This window comes from Dama dama, chromosome 18 (assembly GCF_033118175.1).
Source record: "Dama dama isolate Ldn47 chromosome 18, ASM3311817v1, whole genome shotgun sequence".
In the NCBI taxonomy this organism is placed as follows: Eukaryota; Metazoa; Chordata; class Mammalia; order Artiodactyla; family Cervidae; genus Dama; species Dama dama.
The window spans coordinates 48,193,767-48,218,295 of record NC_083698.1 but is presented as its reverse complement, the minus strand read 5'-3'; the positions used below and the strand labels follow the sequence as shown (position 1 = coordinate 48,218,295).

Genomic DNA, 24,529 nt, shown 5'->3' with positions numbered 1-24,529 from the left:
ATTGGGAGGGAACAAGCGCATGATTAAAAAGGAGCCTTTCTAACAACAATTTCTGTGTAGTTTCCATTTCTCTGCAGCTTTTGATATTTACAATCAACTACAGGTGTGTGGGAAATGTTCTGGGAATTCACAGCATTTAAAGTAAAATAAAGGTTCCATGAATGACAGCCTCCAGCTCTAGCAAAATGATTAATGTCATTAATGCTGTCTTTGAAGCAGAGGCATATGGTGAGAGCCAAGGTTAGGAGTCAAACAGAAGATAGCTTATTTTCCTTGGAGGCTGTTTCACCATTCCTAAAGTGGTCAAGCAATTTCACAGAGATGACAGGAGATAATATATGTGAAGTGCTGGTATGTAATAAAAATTCAATAATGTTAAGTCCCATTCCATCTCCATGTCCTGCTCCAAATTTGCCTGCTGGAAACTGCAGCAAACCTCAGGATTCCTTGGAAGAATGAGTCAAATGGAATCAACCCTTTTCTTGATTTTGGTTTGCCTACTGCCTAGACCACAATCATGGGGTGAAGGAAGGAGGTTGTAGAAAAGAAACTGTTATAGTTTGAAAGGACTGAACCACCTCCCTCCTCTTCACTTTTAGATGGCTGGGAACAGAGGCGGTTGTAAACAATTATTCATGCCAAGTTTAAAACAACGCCACTGAAAATCAAAGATTTAACATAAAGAGTATGCTGCCTAAATATGGAGATGTGGAGAACAGACTGACAAGCTGCAGGATAAGTATTTATAACAGTTCATAGATCTAACTGTTATCACACCATTCCTACACACTTAGAAAGTGACTTTTTAAAATAATTAACAACATGTATTATCCTATTCCCAAAACAGTTCAGAAGTTTTCAAAATTCCTAAGACCTCTTTTGGTGGTGGGGGCAGGGGTGGGTAATTCCACTTTAAAAAACATTGTCTGGACAACACTTGACAAGCCACTCCTCTCCACTCAGGGCCCATGTGGCCACCACAGAGCCCCCAGAAATGATGCTGACTCCAGCTCTTTTCAGCTTGTGATATGATCATTCAAAATATCTACCTGATTTCCTACTACTGCTTATTTTTCTGCCTGCCTTAGGCTTGCTGTGAGGATAAATTAGTAGCCTAGATTAGCTTTAGTTTTCATCTGGCAAAGTCTGACTTCAGGAGTCGGAATTCTATCCTGAGAAATAAAAAGCAATGCCCTCTTTACAAGACAGGAAGCAGATGACCAAGATCTGTCCAATAACTTTCAAAGTGTGAGGAGGAGGAGAAAGGGCAGGGGAAAATCTTTCTACCAACACAGATTGAGGTTCAAATGCAAATAATTTTTTCAAGCACCTATGCTGTGCCAGATCCTTTGCCAGCATATTATCTTGTTTAATCCTTACAAATCGAACAAACCTAAGACTGTGTATTAAGGCCAAAGAGATGTGTTATGAAATCATCCATCCAACCCCATTTACGCGGGATTTACAGTCTTTCATAAAAGCAGAAGAGCTGCAGTGCCCAGAGCGCAACACACAGGTGGCCCTTTCCTTCTAACTTGGTGAGAAGCAACCTGTGTTGTGCAGAAAAACGACTGCTCAGACTTGTATACACACAACCATGTCCAATGTACTTCACTGGTAAGTTAAGACTTCCCAAGCGTTACTATTTGCAATATTTTAGCCATTAAAGCCTAATGCCCATAAGAGATGCAACTCCACTCTACTACAGGTAAAGTGCCTAGCGCAGTGCCCACACTGAGAAAAGACTGGTCAGGGTCTGTTTTCCACGGAAGAATGTCATGAGAAGGGTTCTGGGCTGCTGGAGGGCTTTTCAGCTCTACCATTTTATTTTTGTAAGGGATAATTATGTGAGCATAAGCCCTGTAATGGTCCACTTAAAACAGGCCAACATAAATGTCCTAGAGCAGAACAAATTCTGACCATGTTGAAATGTATTTTACATTCTTGCCAGGTCAGCTTTAGTACGTGTGAAGCAATCTTTTGCTATTTCACCCAACCCTATGTGAAAAAGTGGAAAAGGAATTTGATTTTATAACAGATAGGTCTTTGGAAATTTATAGGAATCTTATGCCATGAAAGAGGTCTTTTAGCAAAATTCATGAACGGAGGGGAACTGGATTGGAAAAAACGCAAGTGAAGATAGAATTTTGCCTTTCAAAAAATTTCAAGTGGGGAATTTACCTTATCGATCTTATTTTAGGTGCACAAGCCCTTAACTAAAAACTGTAATCAGCTCATCTGAACGGTTTGAAGAAAAACACTGTTCATTGCTAAGTGACAAAAGTTAATGAGGAAGCACATTTTCCATGCACTCTGTAAGCATCTGAGGTGTTCACATTTCTTAGACAACCGCTATGACAGCCTGCCTTTACTATGGCTCTCCTGCAGACTTTTGTCTGCCCAGCAGTTAGGGTGTTCTTTGTCATTTTTTCCCTTGAAAATGGTGACAAGCTGAAAACAGTTACATTAAATATTTACATTTAATAAATTAAACTTTATGCAAAAATAGAATACACGATAATTTTGCATTTTCCAAAAAGATGCCTTTCATAGCACATCAATTCACTGGCATTCTCAAGCTTAAACAAACCAACAGCTGACTACTTGACCCAGGATGAAATCCAGTCTTTCTTGGACCCTCGCCCTCCAGCGTGGTCTGGCCTTGGCCTCGATCTGCAGCTGACCTCGGGCCATGTCCTCCTGCCCTCCGAGCTCCCGTGGCTCCCAGCACCTCCTTCCTCTCCAAAGGCCTTTACACGTGCTGCTCCCTCTGCCTGAACACTCTTCTTCCAACTGGACTCCCAATACCTCTCCAGGTCTCAGGGAGAGTCACTTCTTCACAGAAGCCTTTTCTGACCCAATATAACCAACCCTTCACCTCTCTTCTAACAGGCTTTCCTTTCTTTCATAATCATAATTTGTACTTAGATACTGTGCTCATTGGTTTAATGTCAATGTCTCTCACTAGACCCTAAGATCCTTGAGGAAGAAAGCAATTGTACTCCAATAAAAAATTAATTAAAAAAAATAACGACTCATGAAAAAGAAATCATACCCCCTTGTCCACCACCCTGGAAGCCCAGGACATGCCTGAACACAATAAACATCTGTTGAAGGAATGGATGTTCGATCTCATCTTCCCCCACCCTGTCCAAGTACACTAGAAATATGGGATACAGCCTTTCCTTATTTGTTCAACAGCAATCTATTTTTTGACTCAGAAAACTGAATGACAGAACCTGAAACCTCTTCATTTTTCTTCCACAAATAACCACAATCAAAGGAGGGCAAAATTTTGAGTACTGTTTTAGACCCTTGCTTTTCCTTCTTACAATCAAGACAGAATTAGTCATGTATGTGGCAAAGCAAATTCCCACAAGAACCCATGACTTGTAGTTTCGCCACTGAGGGTTAAGATGAGATGGCCGAAATGTTACCAGACTGCCTCAAAGGAAGACCTTTATTTTCAGATTTCAAGGAGCTAGTTCTAAAAACGAACTGTTAATTCAACTGATAGTTCCACACATTATGATAATCTTTGAAGTGTACAAAAACACATTCTTGGTTTCATACCATTTGTAACCTTGAGTCTATCCTGCACACAGTGTGGGTCAGATGGTACATTATTGAGCTAGGAAACTTCCTCTTTAGCTTGTTCTCACAATATCCTGCTAATTTATTAATAATCAGCAAGAAAATGTTACTTGAGTGACTTCAGTTGCTTATTAAATGGTTGTGATAAAACACTTAGCTTTCATGGCTTCTTTACCTTCTTTTTTTTACCATATGATTCCACTCATATAATTTTTTTGATGTACAGTTGCTGTAAAATATTCTGTAAGTTCCAAGTATATAATATAGTGATTCACAATTTCTTAAGGTTATACTCCATTTATAGTCATTATAAAATAATGATATATTCCCAGTCGTGCTGCACAATCTATCCTTATAGCTTATTTTATACCTAATAGTTTGTATCTCATCTCCTACCCCAAGTATAAAAAGAGCAGTATTTTGCCTCGTAGTCTTCTGTTTTTTTTCCTTTCACTAATAGTAACTGTTCATCAGGGAAAATAAAGTCTCTCAGAAGAATCAAAATTGGTATTTCTTGTTCACCCTACTAAACCAAATACAATGCTACTTAAAAATCATCAGCTATTACATATTATGAAAATTCATTTGCTTGCACAAAAAAGCACAACATCTGGTCAACTCGCTTCCTTTTTCTAAACATAGAAGAAAAGGCGTTATCTCCACAGACAGGGAAGGAAACAATTCATGTCTCATGAATTCAGCTCTGCTCAGCAAATTCACTTGTTAATTAAAATAAACAGCACAAAAAAGGGTACATTTTGGTCAATCAATTGCCTGCAATCACAGGAGAATTCTGAAATACAAAAGGCTGTATGTTTTACTTAGCTGAAACCAGAATGTTGTTCTTTTATCATTATTTAGCAGACATGTCATTTGAGGACAATCCTCACAATACTCTGTAGTATACGCGTAGCTGCTTTCAAAAGGAGTGGCAACATTATTCCATTTAATGCTTTCATTTAAAAAGACTGACTTTGTTCTATGTAAAGATCCCAGCACTGAACCAGATGGCCATTAAGGTTTTTGAATTTTAAAAATAAAACATTTAAGTTCTGCCTAAGAAACTATAATGCAATTTAAAGTATCTGGTGTGTTTTGAAAGAGTCATGAGATTTGTTAAAATGGACATTTTCAGATTAATATTTAGCTTTGAGAAAAAATGTCTCCCAGGAAAATCCCTGTATCGTAACAAAATATATTTGACTCATTAAAGCTCTTATATTTATTTTAGCAAATATAGTTTTGAAACTGGCATTTCCTCAACCAGTTTTAGTTTACAGCAGTGTTTCCCAAGGAAGGGTGACTTAGAGACCTTCTTGTCTGTCACAACTAGGGAGGTGCCGCTGGCATCGAGTGAGCAGACAGAGGCCAGGGAGGCTACGAAGCGTCCTAGAATGCAGAAGACAGCTTCTTCCCTGCAACCCCCATCCCCATCACCTGATCCCAAATGTCAATTGCGCTGAGGTGGAAAAAATCTGCTTTAGAGCAAAACCATTACAACTGCTTTTTAATTGAGCTTTGAACCCAATGGAAAGACCAGGTTTTCAAAAAGGGATATATTCTAGACAATATACATACTGAGTCACAGTCCGACAAAAGTATAACTCAGGCCGAAATGACACTACTCAGAACTATATAAACTCAAGATATAAGAATTCTCTAAGTGAACACAATCTTGGTATTGTAATAAAGCTCCACTGATAATTGGTTCACACTTATACATAGGAGGCACTCAACAAATATTTACAGAGGGAAGTAGAAAGAGAAGGATCTTCTTGTACTGTACCCCAGGACACTGTACATGGTAACATTAAATCAAGACAATGTGCTGTGTTGGGTTGCTGTGCCCAGTGTGCTCGACTCTGCAACCCTCCGGACTGTGGCCCACCAGGCTCCTCTGTCCTTGGGATTTTCCCAGCAAAAATACTGGAGTGGGTTGCCATGCCCTCTTCCAAGGGATCTTCCTGACCCAGGGATCGAACCCATGTCTACTGTATTGGCAGGTGGATTCTTTGCCACTGAACCACACAGGAAGCCTGTATTGGGTAGTTAGAGGCCGTCTTAACCTTCTCCCTTCCTCCGCAGCACTAGCAAGTAGCCGGCCAGTGCCATTTTCCGGTTTCCTATGCAGCTACCTGTGTCTACAAAAGTTCTCACTAATGCACATGTGTGCACTGCTTAGAGGAAGCTGCTTGTTCATTTCCTCTCTTGCCCCCACCCCTTGCCATAGGTTGAGATGTGGAGGTGGCTTTGCCCAAGTTTCAACCATACAGAGGAAGCTAATTCCCTAAGGAGAGCAGTAAGCTAGAAATCACCTGGGTGGCTGAATGACTCCCTAGCATAAAGCTGTCTCTCCAGCAGAGATCATTCATCTGCAGAATTGTAGGTGAGGAATGAACCACTTACTTAATCGATTATACTTTAGGTCCCTTTGTGGCAGCAGCCTGCACAAGTCAATTCTATAATCTGATATCCACTATGATCTAAGGGCTACAAATGCTTTCTAGCCAAGAAAATGTTAAACTGGCTAATTTTTAAAGTTTCAGTGCAAGTAATACCTGAAAATCTGGATGATGTGGTTACTCTGTAGTGACTATAGATTAAGAGGAAGAACTGCTCTGTCTGTTAATAGTGTTAATTCTCATTTATCCAATCTAAGTGGAAAAAGAAGGCATATCTGGAGATTCCTGCCCAAAGAATTCATTGCTTCAATGATATGATATTTACATAAACATACTTCCCTAGTGGCTCAGATGGTAAAGAATCTGCCTGCAATGCAGGAGACCCAGGTTCGATCCCTGGGTTGGGAAGACCCCCTGAAGAAGGGCATGGCAACCCACTCCAGTATTCTTGCCTGGAAAATTCTACGGACAGAGCAGCCTGGCTAGATACAGTCCATGGGATCGCAAAGAGCTGGACACCACTGAGCGACTAACACACATGTGCTAACGATAGCAGGCTAACACACACACAATTTTCACTCTTCAAATTTTGTAATTGCAGCATTTTCTTCTCCCTGCGTTTGTCTAAGATGCTGGTAAAAATACCAGTAGCGACAGGAAAAATGAAGTGAGGGCTAGAGGATTTCACAAACTAAACACTGAGCATTGGAACAATGGTTTCTGGACTAAGTTGTAGATTCAAATTTTGAATATTCAATTAAATTTTATTCAAAAGGCTCTGTGCTATCTTCGTTTTCAGAAAATACAAACGCTTCTTGCTGAGCACCTTCTTTATTAAAATTCAAAGTATTTTCCTTTAGACTTGATTTGATATTGAATATATTTATTCAATGATTTATTTCTACTTTATGTGAATGAGGGGGAAATCATTGAGAAACAAAGTATTTCTTATGTGATGAAATTATAACATTTCAGTTAAGCAGCTTTATGCAATTCAGATTTTCCATTAATATTGCTTTTTAAAATATAATTTCCCCCAATAAAAATTAATGTGTTGAATATTACATGTTATAAAGCCATAAGCTTATTGAAAAATGTTTATACCTTAAACATATGAAAACAGTAAAAGTATCAAAATACATACTGCAATTTCCTAACATCTTTCTCCCAAAATTGTATTTATGGATTGTCCTAACAAGTCTAAGGCAATTAATTCAATGATTTATGCAACTTTTATGGTAACTTGACCATATCTTATAACTTGACCATATCTTGACCATATCTTAACCTAACCATAACTTATCCAGAGCCATCAGGATAACACAATTAAAAAAGTAAAATAGGACAGTTTAGTCTGAAATACCTTTTTAACATTTGTTAAATTCTAAAGAATTTTAATGCCTCACAACAGAATCATTTCTAAATCTTCAAGTTCAGAGTACAAATTAGGCACCTTCTACCTTAAAAAAAAAAATCACCATTTATATATTTAATTAAAAAATCTTCACTGTTCTCAGAGAAATTACTTTTGACTTTATCTTTAAACAAAATGTATTTCTCCCAACTGAATAATTACTGAGTAGATTTTGACCTTTTATTTAGGAATAAATTTCTTACAAAATCAAAGTTTCACTTTCTCTCTCCTTCCCAGTTTCTTTCTGGGGCATTAGCCAGTCACTAACTTATACTCTGCTATTAAAAGAAAAGGTAACTAAAGGACACATCTGGACCCAAGTAAATATTTCACTAGTTTCACCAGTTCTAACAAATGCCCCGAAGGGAATAGTCAATCAGTAAATCACCATAGTGAGTCTACAACAGGTATGTGAAAATGACATTATTACCTACTCCTAGAAATGCAATCATCTACACAAATCAATCACAATTCCCAATTTTAAAAAGTGACAAAAAACCTTGGGAATTTCCAAACACACCAAGTTTAAGCATGCCACGTTTTCAACCTGAAGTAAGCCACAATTTCTTTGGCCTTCCTTTTTGTCTGAGCCTATATAAAGAGAGGCTGGTAACAGCCAGTCTCTCAGAGAGACTGGTGGTGCTCTACAGGCTAGTACCCCAGGAAGCATTCTTGAAATAGGTGAAAAGTGTCACAGTGAGTGGTCCTCACGAAGCAGGGCTAGGGGCCTGCCACATATCCAGGAGCTGTCCCAAGTCCCCCACAACTTTCCCTCTGGTCATTCCTTTCACTAGAACCTTCAGGATGACTATCTGAGCCCACAGAGCATCTTCTTTCCACACACAGACAAGTTGTTTTAATTCAGCTTTAATGAACACTAAATTATTCATGGTCAACCCCCATGTAAATGTGTGCTTTCGTCTGGAACTTTACCAAGTGTCCTTCACTGTTTCAGAGAAATCACCTTACCCATGGCAAATCTGTTCCCTGTATCCCAGTCAATGACATGGCAAGCCTGGATCAGGATTCTTTTGCAATGACTGCATTCATGACAATGTCATGAGACTAGGTGGGAACACCCATCTAATTTATCTTGTCTTCCAATATAGTCATGCAGCAGTTATATATGGAAATGAATAATATTTTATTATAAATTACTTTCCTGTCACTTTATATCACAATTAGGGCAATGTACTGGCTATTTTTAACATAGCCTACTTATATACGCAATTTAGCACACATTTCATTGCAACATAGTAAAAGGGGAATACAAAGTATTTCATGAAAAATGAAAAACTGGGTCTGACAGATATGCAAACCCTGACCTAGAATACCATCTAAGGCTCCTTGCAGCTCCAGCACTCTTTGATTCTATGAAAAACTTCACAGTTCGGCAAACCCTGATCATTAACAAGCCTTTACCTCTGCACAAGTTTGAAAGTGTTGCAATTAAGTTAAAAGATAAATACATGTGGTTGCTAAGGTGACACATAAAAACACAAACTCTACTAAACACTCCAACATGGGTGTAAGCAGAGGGGAATGCCTTGGTGCTGATGCCTTTTACAGGTAAACAGAGAGGGACGGGGGCGTCCCCGTTGGCTCAGTGGTAAAGAACCTGCCTGCAATGCAGGGGACACACATTCAAATCCCTGGGTCAAGAATATCCCATGGAGGAGGAAACAGCAACCCACTCCAGTATTCTTGCCTGGGAAATCCCAAGGACAGAGGAGCCTAGTGGGCTACCATCCATGGGGTCGTAGAAGAGTCAGACACGATTGAGAGATTGAGCACGAGAGAGGGAAAGAGAAGTATCTAAGGGAGAACTGAAGCCTTCACATCTCTTTGGTCTCAAGAAGCTGCACAACTGGTCTTACAGGTGACTGTTACCTTATTCTCTCCTTGGGCTGAAAGTCAAAGCCTTGAGTAATGAACTGCCTTAGCATTTCTCCCACAAAGTTCATTCAAGAAAATACACACTGGCAAACAATGCAAGACTCCCGAGAGTCCCCTGGACTGCAAGGAGATCAACCCAGTCAATCCTAAAGGAAATCAACCCTGCATAGTCACTGGAAGGACTGATGCTGAAGCTCTAAACCTTTGGCCACCTGATGCAAACAGCTGACTCTGGAAAAGACCCTGATGCTGGGAAAGATTGAAAGCAGAAGGAGAAGGGGACGACAGAGGATGAGACGGTTGCATTGCATCACTGACTCAATGAACATGCATTTGAGCAAACTCCGGGAGATGGTGAAGGACAGGGAAGCCTGACGTGCTGCAGTCCACAGGGTTACAAAGAACTGGATGTGACTTAGCGACTGAACAACAACAAAACAACGCAAATGTTCCAAATGTGGAACAGGATGGAAACCTCTCACTACCAAACTGTGCACAGGTTTACTTAGCAAATCTTATCATTCAAAAATCAACACCTTCAACTCATCACTGGCATGAAGTCACTATAACCACAATCCATTTCTTCCTGAGGCCATCATCCTCTGTCATCAGATTGAAGAATCATTATTATCCCCAGAAAAGCGATTTCCAGGCTGTGAAAATGACTGAATTCATTACTTCAGGAACTAATGCCCCTTTCCCCACACAACTGGATTCTCAGCACATGCACCATCTCCATTACATCTAACCATTCACCTCTCTTACCTCTTTCCCCACCACATTAGCACCCACATGGGGGAACACTGCTTTTACATTCCACAAAGTTTCACATGTTAAGCTCCCTAAGACAAAGTTTAAGGAACTATCTCCTGGTTAAAAAAATACATCCATACTTCCTGCATAATAAATATATCCCTCTTGATTAAATGACTAAGAATCAGGAAACACCTGATTACATAGAAAGTATTAAATATAAAACAGAAAAAACAAAACCCTCAAGTTTGGCTTACAAACCTAATCTTAGGAATAACCAATTAGAAAATTCTACATCAAGAAAGTTTAAAAACTTTTTTTTAAGAAAACAAAACTTTGTTGAGGTATTCTAATACATTGGAAGATAATTCTTTGCAAATTATGAAAAGTTAAAAATTACTAGATCAGATGAAAAAAGTAATAAAACTATTTAAAGATACATGTGTATATATAAAGATTTAGTTTTTAACTCAAGAGTTTCTGAAAATAAGAAATCATTTATAGCTTATATAGGAAGAAAAAACCCTCTACTACCAGCAATTTCTTTTATAAATGATTCATTTAATTTTTCCTCACTGGCCTCACATACATGTAGGATACCAAGCTACCAATTTCCTGAGAACTTATGTCTTTAATCAAAGAAATATGGGAAATATAAAACGATTTCAGAAGCTACAGAGTTTTAATTCTCAACTTCCTCAAATCGGACAGTTTAGAATCATTCTCTCTCTTTCAATGTCCATCCAACCTGAGGGTTTGTTAGGGCTTATCAAGGTTATGGGTTGGTATTCAGAAGGAGGGGCACATTATAACATTTTAAAGCTACATGACTTAAAAATTAAGAAGTGATAGCTTTGCCATTGGCCATCTGAGAGAGGAAAATGACACAGAAATGGGACTCAGCCCTAGAAGGTTCTTACCCGCAGGGCCTCAATGACGAGGTCTCTGGCCTCCAGCTCCCCTTCCATCACACTGAGGAGCATCCGAAGCTCTGATTTACTGAGGGTATCCACATCAAACTCTTTTTTCTGTAACACAAATTTAAAAAAATGAAAAAGATTCATAAAGGTATGCAATGGATCACATTTATCCCAATGGCTCGACAAACCCAGGGGACACTGGGGCCCCATTCAGCAGCAGACAATGTAGGTTCTGACCTTCTACAAGGAGGGGTTTCCCTGGTGGCTCAGACAGTAAAGAATTTGCCTGCAATGTTGGAAGAGGTGGGTTTGAGCCCTGAATCAGGAAGATCCCCTGGAAAGGGGAATGGCTACCCACTCCAATATGCTTGCCTGGAGAATTCCATGGACAGAGGAGCCTGGTGGGCTATGATTGAGTGACTAACATGTTCACTTTTTATAAGGAGAGGTAAAAACCACACAGACAATATTCCACGTCTCTCCACTAACGAGATCTATTTTCCCAGCCTGACTGCCCACCTGGCTTCAGGATCTCTTCAAATTATACCACACAAATTTAAAGTCCCTGGAGTCTATATCAAAACAGGCCCCGTCTGTGTTGGGGAGAAGTTAGGAGGGTAGCAAAGAAAGCATGACTGTGTTCCTAGAAGGGCCCCAACATAAAGGCTCCTGGGAGGTTAGTATAAATTCCAAGACATCCAATAATAACAGGTCGTGTTTATAGAACACTCTGCTGCAGAGGCCACCGGCTAGCAGCTACAGCCAAATCTGGCCCACAGATGTGTGTCAATTGGGCCACAAAGTGTTTTGTTGTCTCCAGTCAGCACTAAGAAAATCTCAAGATGTCACCAAAAATTTCAGATCACTGGCTTCTCCAAACTCAGATGACCGGGTAACCCCAGATTCACATTCCCACAGGGGAATAAGTCACAGTCAAGGAGCAGCTGCCCCTTTAAAAGGAACATGCTCTTTGCTTCCCCCACAACCACACATGTTCATACACACACACACACACACACACACACACACACACACACTCATGCACGCAGGCAATGTGATTGTAAGAGGCCAGGCCTGCCACCTCATGGAGTCATCTGGGCTGCTGGTTAGGTGTTTCTGAAGGCCCCGCTGTATGGTTATCAAATGCTTTTACACGATGCCTCTGACTTCCTGCCATTTCATAAGGCCAGCCTGAGAGGGAGCTGAGGCTGAAGTGAGTGAGTCTTCTTCCAGAGACCAGTTATCCCAGGAGGCAATGGCACCATGGCCCTGGGGGGTCATAATCCTCACCCACTGCCCATGCAGCCCCGTGCTCTTCTCTACCTTTCCTCCTTGATGACCGCATCCCACTGACACACCTTGGCTTCCCATTCTTTTGTTGCCAACTCTGCCCTCTTTCCTCACAACAGCTTTTACAAGCAGGGCTCCTGACAGCCGTCTCACAGACGAAGCTGAGAGAGGACGGGTTAGCATGCTGACCGCCGGGCCTGGGTGAGTCCACAGCCCCAGCGCCCTCCAAACATGCAGCCCCCTGCTCCCTCCCGTCACGACTCATTTGACAAACCCAGTCACCATCCAAAGAACTCGTGAAGGAACAGATCTAACCTGTTAGATCTCTATCATTCCCTCTATTTTTCAAATTAGAAAACCGCAACTCAGGAGTCAGATAATGTACCCAGATTACACAACCAGAAAATGGCAAAACTGCAACCAAGTACTGTGACTTGTCTGCACCCTTTGCCAGCATGGTGCCAACATTCTAGAGACGAAAACAGGGCTATTCTATCAATAAGCCAATGAGAACTAGTTTAGCAACTGTGTATCTGACACCATACTATCACTGTGATGACAAACAAGTAAACACAGCAGAGCCTATAAGTGACTCCAGGGACTTCCAAACAGGTACGACCAGAACTGGTCACTTCTCAGCTGCAAAAGAACCTTCTGGAAGGAGATAATTGTATAAAGGGGAAGAGAGACCAGAGCTAACTGGTTCTCTGAATAAGATTTTTAAAGGATCGTACCCTTAAAATTATTTCTTTTTGCACATACATTCAACAAAGCAGTTATTTGGAAAGGTAGGGGCTAAGGTGGGAAAAAGAGAAAAGAAAACCTGTAGCAAGCCTACGGGATGGGTAGTTCTGGGTGACCTCTGCTTGGAAGGTTAACATAGAGATGTTCACTGTGAAAAATAAAATCCAATATATTAGAGCTCAAATTCTGCTCCCATTACTGAGTGGTGTCACTTAAGCTTTATAACCCAGTTATTCTCAAAATTCAAGCAGAAGAATCACCTGGAGACTTTGTTAACACAGACCGCTGGGCTTCATCCTTGAAGTGTGATTCAGAAAGTCTGAGATGGGGCTGTCAATTTGCCTTTCTATGTGCTTCTGCTACTGCTGGTGGTTTTGGTCCATGGACTACATTTGGAGAAGCATTCTGTAACTTATCTGAGTCTGTTTTCTCATCGGTATAACAGAAATCCCAACATCTATCCCACAAAGTTCTTGTGAGGATTAAACAGCAATGTATCAATGACATGCACCCCTATGTTCACGGCAGCACTATTCACAATAGCTAAGACATGGAAACCTAAGTGTCCATTATGACATTGGATACGACATTATGACATTGGATGAATCAATAAAGAAGATACGGTACAAATGTATACAATGGACTATTACTCAGCCATAGAACAGAATGAAATAATACCATCTGTAGCAACATGGATGCAACCAGATTATCATACTAAGTGAAGTCAGTCATCCTACGAGAAAGACAAACATCATATGAGATCACTTCTATATGGAATCTGAAATATGACACAAATAAACCTATCTACAAAACAGAACCAGATTCACAGGCTTACAAAACAGACTTTGAGGTTGCCAAGAGAGAACAGGTTCAGGGAAAGACAGAATGGGAGTTTGGGATTAGCAGATGTAAACTATTACATACAGAACAGATAAACAACAAGGGCCGACTGTATAGCAGAGAGAACTAATTCAATATCCTATGAAAAAGTACAACAGAAAAGAATATAAAAAAGATTGTATACATATGTATACAATACACCTACATATTGTGCATATATATATACATATAGGCTTCCCTGGTGCCTCAGATGGTAAACAACGCGCCTGCAATGCAGAAGACCTGGGTTCAATCCCTGGGTCAGGCAGGAAGATCCCCTGGAGGAGGGAACGGCAACCTGGAGAGTCCCCATGGACAGAGGAGCCTGGCAAGCTACAGTCCATGGGGTTGCAAGGAGTTGAACACAAATGAGTGGCTAACACCACACACACATTTGTGTGTGTGTGTGTGTGTGTGTGTGTGTATGTATAACAGAATCACTTTGCTGTACAGTAGAAATTAACTACACTTCAATTCAAAAAAAGAATGTATCAATGAAGTAAGTGCTAAATAAAGGCAGGTGATTGTTGTTATTACTAAAGTTGAGAGCTCCCAAATGTTTTAAAAGGGAGGAGTGGGATATTGGCTATGAGCCTATTTCTTTGAAAATCTACCAGCCCAAGTCCAATAAACTTAGTTTATTGACTATGATGAGAGATAGACTCATTTATCCTGGTTTTTCCCACTGAGATGGGAAAGTAAGCTGCAATTCTTATGTGCTTTAGAGGGTAATGTTTTATTAATGCTGCCAGTGGTTCTAAAGATTTTAATTAATTGTATATTTTATTGTCCTTGTTTCCCTGAAGCTTCATAAGCAAAGCACTCCACTTTAAAAACTAATAAATTATGGAAGACTTTGCCACAATTTGATTCTCATTAGAGTCAGAAGAGCTTGCCCTGGTTCCATCATCATCATCACAACACTGTGACCTGCAACCAACACATCTATTCTTTTTAATGTATTACCATCGATAAAAAGGAAGTTATTAAAGAAACAGTGTTACAAGGATTCTTGCTAAACAATAAATTGTTACAGAGAATGTTAAAAAAAATCTGTCTTAATTTATTAAGTGATGCATTATTTTAAACATAGTGCATCTATCTGCCTGCTTCTCTGTCCTCTACCTCTCACCCTTGCTTCCAAACTGAAGGCACTTCTAATTTGTGGCCTTTAACAATAAAGATATTGTAAGAATATTTTCAAATGGTCATTCTCCAATACTTGACGTTTTCACCTCCTAAACTGGCAAAATATGAGTAAAAGAAAGTATATGAAATTATGTTATAGGTCTTAGACTGGGTATTTCACAAATAAATTCAAAGAATTTTGGTATTTTTAAGAAAAGCAAAGCCCAGAACAAAAAAAAAAAAAAAAAAACCTCATTAAAAACTCTATTATTGTCTCATATGAAGTGTCATTTATCTGACCTGACACATTTATAGTACAAAAGTACTTAGATACAGAAAAAGCAATTATTAAAGTCTCTTGGTTTAAGAGTAAAATGATCATTTTAAATTGTACTTTAAACTACTTTGAGGTGTGACTGACATAAAAAATGCTGTACATATTTAATGTATACAATTTGATGGGTTTGAAGGTAAGTAAACACCCACAAAACCTTCACCACAATCTATGCCATAAACAAATCTATCACCTACAAAAGTTTCCTCTCATCCTATTTACTATTTTTTTTGTGATAAATCATGGAATATTTGAAAAGACTAACTTGAAAACCTAATTTTCAAAAGAAGATACAAGACAGGATAGATCTAAATGCCACACTCACATAAAAAAATCAGGATCTACATAAAGGTCCCTAAGCAAATATGATACCCATGCCCTTGTCACCCAAAAACCAGAGCAGACATGTTCAGAGACTAAACTTTATTACCACTGCAATAGCTTTTCCTAATTAACAGGGAAAAATTCAAATCCTATTTTTTTTTTAATGATGGCAAGGCACTCAGACAGAAAAGGAATAAAAAAATCTGGTAGATTTCAACTCCACAGGCCACTCTCCTGCCTACCATGTTTGATGTTTGCCAGAAAAAGGACTCTAGGAAAAGCACTTCTTAACACCTAGTTTAGAAAATCCAGCACAGGCAGCCTAAACTAATCCTGAATCTAGTCATCAGATAGAAAGATTTCTTTGGGACATACATACATGGAAAAGGAGACACAACCTTAAACTCTTATTGTTCAACACAAAAGTCTGCAACGCCTTAATTTATCTGGGGCAGGTGTAGGACAGCATTCTCCTGAATATTTTCCTACAAGCTTCCAAAAAAAAAAAAAAAAGGAAAAGGAAGAAAGATGATAAAATAGAAGCTGGCTGAATTGTTATCTTAAATTGCCAGATCTGAACACTGGCCAATACCAAGTTTCCCCCACTACCACTCTTCCCACACTCTTCCTGAAAGAAAAAAATTTAAATGCTTTGTTTACACAGGAAATTCAAACTTGGTCATTCAGTCGTGTCCTACTCTCTATGACCCATTGGACTGTAACTCGCCAGGCTCCTCTGTCCATGGGGAGTCTCCAGGCAAAAATACTGGAGTGGGTTGCCATTCCCTTCTCCAGAGGATCTTCCCAACTCAGGGATGGGGATGGAATCCGCATCTTCTGTGTCTCTTGCATTGCAGGCAGATTCTCAACCCACTGAGCCACAAAAGGGCCAGAAGACCCTTTAGGAATTAATGGGGTCAGCACATTGATAGGCACCAAAAGAGCCTTTAGAAGTTATTATGATTATGAGCCGCAGCAGCAGAAGTACCCCTCAGATCTTTGCCCAAATGCATCAGCTATGGTGATAATCTAGTGACCAGATACAAACTGAAACATGCACTCTGGCTCTTCTCAGATACCAAGAGCATCTCCATTTCAAATCTAGTGGGCTGTGCCTACATTTGATCAATGAATTTACAAAGGAGGGAGGAGGGGTGTCTGAGAAAGCAGATGGATTGAAAGAACGTTACCTCATCTCTTTGGATCTCAGGTTTCTCAGCAGTAAAATGAGAAAGCTGTACGAAGTGATCCCTGAAATCTCTTCCAGCCCCCAAATGCCCTCATTTCACATACCATCAGAGTAACTGGATTATTGGGCTGAGGAAATTTAGGTCATTCCCTGAAGCCTTTGAGAAATATTTGAAGAAAAATTGATTTTTGCCTCTTTGCTTAGAAGGTACAGAAATATGTTTTCCTGCCAGTTTAATAGTGGGCTTCCCTTGTGGCTCAGCTGGTAAAGAATCCACCTGCAATGTGGGAGACCTGGGTTCGATCCCTGGGTTGGGAAGATCCCCTGGAGAAGGGAAAGACTACCCACTCCAGTATGCTGGCCTGGAGAATTCCATGGGCTGTATAGGCCCATGGGCTCGCAAAGAGTCAGGCACAACTGAGTGACCTTCACTTTCACTTTGACTAATAATTAATAATACATTTAGAACTTTTTGTGTAAGCAAGATTTATGCTTTGGGAATGAATTTAAAAGGTTGTAAAGAGGAGCAAAGCAATGAAACTCATATTGAGACTTCAAGGAGAAAAATCAAAATTTGAAAACTATCATTAACATGGAAAAATTAAATCCAGGTACAGAGAACATTTCCACTCTTTTTAAAATGGATAGCCAATTATAAGGATTTTCATGATGAAAAGTACATGTGTTCATGGTCTAAAACTGTATCTCTGCAGTTATGTCTTGCTTTGAGATTATTCCTTCTGATTTCTTTCTATAGGGAGGTAAGAGTATTCCTGATCAGAGTTGCACACTTCTGATCTTGTTCTTCCTAGTCCTCCTTTCTCCTCTAATTTATCTGAATCCCATTTTCTTCAGGACACAGCTCAAATCTCCCTTCCTTAGGTCTTTTAGACTCAGAAGTCTCTCACTCTCAATTCAGCCTTAAGAGTCTGTTCTGTTAGTTTATTTACAAGTAATCATGCCCTGCTTCATGTGTATCTTCACTTTTTTATACTTACTTATCCATATTAACTCTCCATTTTCTCACCTCTACTAGATGTGTCAGGACAGCAAGAGCAATTACATCTTTGAATGATTTTACTTAACATACATGCCTCCCACTTTTGGTATGAAAATGCCTCTTTTGCTCAGTATAAAAACACAAAGCATGTAAAATGACGTGTTAACCGATACACCAATCTTACTAAGATACAACGTGATGGCCCACTCTAGGGGCAACTAAGTAACTGATAGGTCATTTTCATTCATTTTCCAAAAATCATTTACAGTAACCTAAAGTAGGGCAACTTGGCATGCGCCTTTAAAGCCACATGCTGAGAACTTGGGCTCAGCTCTCCATGGCCATGCACCTCAAATCAACCATGCCGCCGGGGATCTGCCATGCAAGACAAGCAACTCCATGTATTAGAAGGAAGTAAAACCAACAAGTGAACAGACTGTCAGGAAGGAAACCTGGTAATGGATGTAATTAATTTTAAGTAGGAGAAAAGGGGAATGAAAAGCACAAATATGGCTCAGCCAGGGGCGGCAGCGTTTCATAATTAAGGACGGTTACCTCCCTTCCCTTCTCCCCCTTTCACAACTCCTCCAACCTCCATTTTAACTCTGGAAAAGAAGGACCACATCTCAGATAAAGCAAACATCTATTTCCATCGTAACCGATTTTTTTCAATATTAACAACACCTCACATGTGACATGGATCATTTTCACATGTGAGCTGGCACCCAGATCCAGTAACTTTCCTTTATGAAGCTTAGAATGCATGGAAGACTATAACTTCAATTATCTGCAGGTGGCAAATGTCAGCACGCTGATTTTTAAGTGAAGAGCTAAGACATGGACAACTAAATGAACTTTCTTACAGTGACAAAACTCTTCTGTAGAAGAACTCAGGCCTTTGGCATCACATTGTTGCCTTTTCAATGAAATATAAAAATGTCAGAATCAAATCACCTGCAAACAAGTATCCATTCCACGTAGCAACGTTAACTTGGCTCCACTGCACTTACTATAATAACATTTTAAATTCATGTTCAACATATTTGGTTATTTATTAACAATTTACTTCAAGAGAACACTTTTTTTCCTCCTGCATTGGTGGGTTCTTTACTAGTGCCACCAAGCAAGCCCCAATTTTTTTTTTCCTCAAATTGAGATTTATACATGGATGGGACCACACTGTGCACAGCATTAATATGATTCTGTTATTTTTGTGCAAGTTATTTTAACAAAGTAAAATTTTAAAAATCCTCTGCTATCAATGTCATCATCATCATCTCTCTTGTAACTGTTCTCCATTTCTTTACCTAATCGTCAAAGACAAGTTTCCTTTTCCACATAATATAAGTCCTGCACAGGAGCTCCAACAGAGAATACAACCAAGCGTATTCAAAGAAAAGCCGCCTTCTAAAGCAATGCTCAGATATGCTTAGGTGGTAAAGTATGCAGGGGAAGAAGGGAGAGAAACTGGCACCATCCTTCCTGGGCACATTCAAATTTGAATTCTAGTCCCACACTTGTAGACATCTGCAGACAATTCCAAATGTCCTTCCTGCCCAATCTTTCCTTCTACTCCCTTTTCCTGTTTCCAAGCTTTCCAGCATCTCTCTTGACCCCTCCTCAACCATCCTCCCCCTCCAGACACCCTAGTGGGTGATTTGGCCTTGACTCTATTATTAGAAGAATTCAGGATGGGAGGGGTGCAGTTTCCATCCCTCCACCACCACATCCCCAGCCTCAATCATTGTTCTGATGAGGGAAAAATCTAAAGGGAAAACTAACCATGTTGGAAATTTAATTTAAAAAAAAATCTGTAAAGCAGCTGAAATATCATTGAGAAAAGCAGTTTAGAAGGGAACAATATAAAATCAAAACCAACAACCACAAGAATCAGAATAAGAAGAAACAAGAAGAGATCTATCATTACTACAAATCACAGGCCAATGGCTTCATTACAATCTGGTAACACATGAAGTAAAATTTCTAGTTAGTCCATCAACATTAAGGATTATGACCCAGGCTCTTGATGAGTGTTCACTTTCTTTATTCAATAAATATTGGTGGAATATCTATCATGTACCACAGAGTCATGTACGGATGTGAGAGTTGGACCATAAAGAATGCTGAGTGCTGAAGAATTGATGTTTTCAAACTGTGGTGCTGGAGAAGACTCTTGAGGATCCCTCGTGCAGCAGGGAGATCAAACCAGTCAATCCTAAAGGGAATCAACCCTGAATATTCATTCATTGGAAGGACTGATGCTGAAGTTCTAATACTTTGGCCACCTGAAGCTAAGAGCCAACTCATTGGAAAAGACACTGATGCTGGGAAAGACTGAAGGCAGGAGGAGAAGGGGATGACAGAGGATGAGATGGTTGGATGGCATCACTGACTCAATAGACATGAATATGAGCAAACTCCGGGAGACAGTGAAGGACAGAGAAGCCTGGTTTGCTTCAGTCCTTAGGGTCGCAAAGAGACAAAACTGAGCGACTGAACAACAACAATCTACCACGTGCCTGGAACTGTACTAAGAAACCTCTGCTTCACAAACAAAATCCACACCGCTCTCCTTGAGGAAGGAGGTCACTCTCTCCCAGTGAGAGCCTTGCTGTCCATATGATCAACAGCAGATATCCGTATATGGCTAAGAACTAAGTCTCTGAAACATTTCTCACCTCATAAAGTTATGTGACACACAAGAGGATAAGACCAAGTGGGAATCTAGGCACATGGATTCAATCACAGAAGAGGACAAATATTTTTCTCTTAACTAAGTTACTCCTGTGAGAAATATAACAATGACAACAATAATGAAGTCCAAAACACAGATGCAAATAGAAATATACAACCTTTTCAAGAAGAAACAAAGCACCATCATGATAAAATCACGTATATTCTTACTTGGGGAATAGTTTCGTACATTTTTTTTTCAACTTCTAAGCGGTTTTTCTAAAGCACATAGTTGAGACTGAAACCTCTATGCTCGTCTTTGTCCCAGGCCTCCTCTCAAGGAATCCTGGAGACCAGTCACACCTGCACACTGCTACCTGCAGTCTTCCTGTCCAAGTCCTCCATCCTTCTGTGGAATGCTTCCAGATCTTTCCACCAGGAATCCTCCCTGTGACTCTTTCCCCAGGTTCTTGCTGCAGTTTTTTTGTGGCTCTCATGACCCCATGGTCTTTGATTTGATTCCTTGGTGTCTGTGAGTTTCTACCACTGCAATGTTCTACTTTAGAACAGCAAAGGTGTTACAATATCTCCATCTCTGTATGTGTTTGGTAATGTGTGTTAAATCCAGAAAATCTGTTACCTAATTACCTTAAAATTCTCAAAACTCTATAGCTGCCACATAACTATAATTTTTAAAGAAAGCTTAGCAAAATTGGCTTTAAAAAGTTCTTTCTATTGGGTTTATATTCAATATTGTCACCCGGGAACACAATTTTCAAGGTGCTGGCTGTTAATTTGTTTAACATCACTATTGTGCATTCTTAACAAAATCATTGTCCAAGTTTTTTCTTGTCACTATCACCATGACAACAAAATTTTGTGTATTAACTGCTCCAGAAAAGCCTAGAAGAACAAGAATGTTGGTGCAGTTCCCAAACATAGCTCTAAAAAGATCTGTGTTTTCCTTTTACTCTTAAATTCTTCGGTGACAATTAAAGGCAGGAAGATTCCTGTCTTCCATACTGCCTTATCCATTAGGAGTTAGTTTCGGAGTAGGAAGAGCAATATAGTCAAAGAGTCATCACATTCGGCTAAGACGCTGAAAACAATCCAGGTCTCCAGCACGGTTCACAACAAACACTATTAATATGATCCTACTGAAAAATGTAGTTGTTTCCTTAGCCTTATACTTAGGATGCTCTCAGGATTTAAACAGCTAAGAACGAGGACCACAACTAAATTTAAAATACTCCACTGAAAATCATATTAAGCTGAAAACTATAAATTAAACTTGTCTCTAAGCAACAATCTAAATAGTCAAAACTTAATGAAAACATTCACTTTCAAAAATAGCCTACCGCTTTGGGTCTCTGTTGGCTCATTACTGCCAAATATACATGTAAAATGCATAATACGTAAACCAACTTGAAATAAATTTCAAAAATTCAAAAAAGAATCACCCACTAAAATAATTAAGTCCTCAGTTGCCATAAACATAAAATGCATAATCATGCCTTTAAATTTTAATCATTAGACTAGAGGCAATTATAATGACAAATATTCTTTAACCTAGCTTTTCTTTAATTAAAAAATCAGTCCATAGATCAAGAGGCAGCTATAGGCAGATTGTACGTTACTTCAGTTTACCACATATGAAGCCATCATTAAAATTTCACTAAATACCAAACATTTTTAAAATATTAGATTAAGAATTCTTATTGCATCTCCTCAGAACCCTATAGGAGTCTATGGAAATAACAAAGAAGTTTCACTTTCACAGGTTTTTCATGGCTATTCTAATCCACCAGGATGAAATGATCAAACCTCTAAGCAGTTAAAATATCAGACTCCTGAAAATTTAAACAGCAGAAAGGGAACACTGACCTTCCTAACACAAAAATCTGCTTGTGTCTAAAGCTCTGTTTGTAATCATACCAATAAAACTATTTGGTAGCTACTATTTGGTAGCAGGAAGCTACTGACCATAACTCAGCTGTTTTTGTTTGGTTTAATTATTTGATGATTAAAACAGAGTGTATAGAAAGAAACCCACTTTAAGTCAATTAAGCAAACAAATTCAACCTTCCTGGGAAACAAGAAACACACCTCTTTCTTTTCCCTCAATCCCCTCCCCTTACCAGCTCTTGGGGATAAAGGTACCCAATCATGTCAACTTCTCAAAGAGGTGTGTTGTCTTAACAGCTAGCTTCTTTATAGTACCTTACACAGGGGAACTGATTTCCTGCATCAGTAGGTTTCATAAGAAATCTTAAGACATTTTCTATGTAAAGAATGAGCCATAAATTTCCCTAAAAGTTTCAAATCAAAACTTGCCAGTTTCACAAGTGGAAAACAGCAGCCCTCCGCCTCAGTGTTTCCTTCCCTCCCTGTTTCTCTTTTCCTTCCCAGGCTCAGCTCTTCACATGGCCAAGTAGCTTTCCTCCACATCTCTCCTTCACCTCTCCAGAAAGCCGTATCTCCAAACAGAGGGGTAGGAAGTTAAGGCAGCCCTGGATATTCACACCTGGCCATGCCCTCCTCTACTCCTTCACGGACACTGGTCAGGTCACGGGTGGGAAAAACGCCAGGGCGTCCACGCTTGGCTCATGGGATCCCGCCAAGGTTGGAAGATGCTCCCAGAGCTGCCTTTCTTTGCAGATCCTTGCAGCTCCTCCCGAGCTGTTTCCCAAACCCCGAAAACATTTTCACGCAGGTATTGTGCGACTGGCCTTCCCCCAAGGTAGGAGCTGGAAACTAACCGTTGAGCCTCTCTGCCCTGGGTATTCTGGGGGTGAAAGGAGGGGCCAGCAAGAGATGGAAGCTCACTTGGCTTCTAGATCCCAGCGGAGAACAATGTGTTGATACCAGGCGCTGCGCCTCAAACCCGCCGGGATCTTGGGAAGAACGAGGACATCTCGCCCGCCTCAACACCAACCATCACCAAGTGATGGGGCAGCAGGCAGCTAGGACCCAAGCGCCCGCGCTCAGCGGCAGCAACGCCCACAGCTGGGCATGGGGCCACTCCCAGGGGGCCTCAGGCACGGAAATACACACAACACACACATACATACATACACAACACACATACACACACACAATGGGCATCCCGACAGCGGATCGGCGCCGACCCACCTCCCCCACGCAGCTTTCCGGGTCCGCGGAGGGGTGCCAGGCACCCCCGAGACACGCGTCCACAAGCACGCGAGCAGCCAGAGGCGAACAATAGGGGGTCAAGTTCGCCAGGAAACACACCCCTGCCCGCGCCCCTGGCCAAACCCGACCGCCGCAGAGGGGCGCGTGCAGGGGCCGCACGGGACGCACGCCTGGAGCCCCGAGACCGGGCAGACCCGGGTTGCTACCCGCGAGGCGCGCAGAGGGCAAACGAGATCCCCAGACCAGACGACCGCCTCGCCCCGGCCTCGGGGGATGAGGCGACCCCGGGGAGGGGGCACTCCGAGGAGAGGGCACCGGGAAGCGCCCGGGCGTGCGGAGCGCCCCGGGGGGCGCCCAGCCCGGCATCGCGTGCCCACCCTGGGACCTCGATTACCGCCGCCTCCGCCGGGGCCCCGGCCGCGTCCTCCGGGGCGCGGGAGAAGTCGGGCTCGCAGCTCGCGCCGTCCGTCGCCATCTTCCTGCTCTAGCGGATCCGAAGGCGAGCTCGGAGCGGCGGCTCCAGGTTCAGCCCTCCCGGCGCGGGCGGCGCTTAACCCGCGGCGGTCCGGGGACGCGGGCGCTCGCAGCCGGGCCGCCGCCGCCGCCGCGCTCCCTCCGCCCCTAGCCGCCGCCCCCGCCGCCTTAACCCGCTGCGCGCCGGCGCGCCGCCCGGGCCCGCCCCGCCGTGCGCCCAGCGCCCGGCCGGCAGCCATCCGGCCGCTCGTCGAGGTACGAGAACTGGGCACATGCCCAGGCCGGGGTAAGGCCCCGAGCGCAAATAGGACAATCAAAGCCACAGGGCGAGGTGAAGGAAAAGAAAGAGCTCAGGAGCTGAT

The 24,529-nt window shown here is 41.2% G+C and overlaps 1 protein-coding gene across 1 annotated transcript in view; it reads right to left on the bottom strand.

Annotated features, from left to right (window-relative positions):
- Positions 1–24,237, bottom strand: part of CTTNBP2 (cortactin binding protein 2) — a 164,451-nt gene extending 140,214 nt beyond the window's left edge. Inside the window, exons 1-2 of the mRNA XM_061165289.1 lie at positions 24,088–24,237; positions 10,980–11,087 (exon numbers count right to left, since the gene is read on the bottom strand). Coding sequence (XP_061021272.1) covers positions 10,980–11,087; positions 24,088–24,168 — 189 coding nt within the window. The 5' untranslated portion in view covers positions 24,169–24,237. The remainder of the gene's footprint in view (positions 1–10,979; positions 11,088–24,087) is intronic.
- Positions 24,238–24,529: the final 292 nt, after the last annotated feature.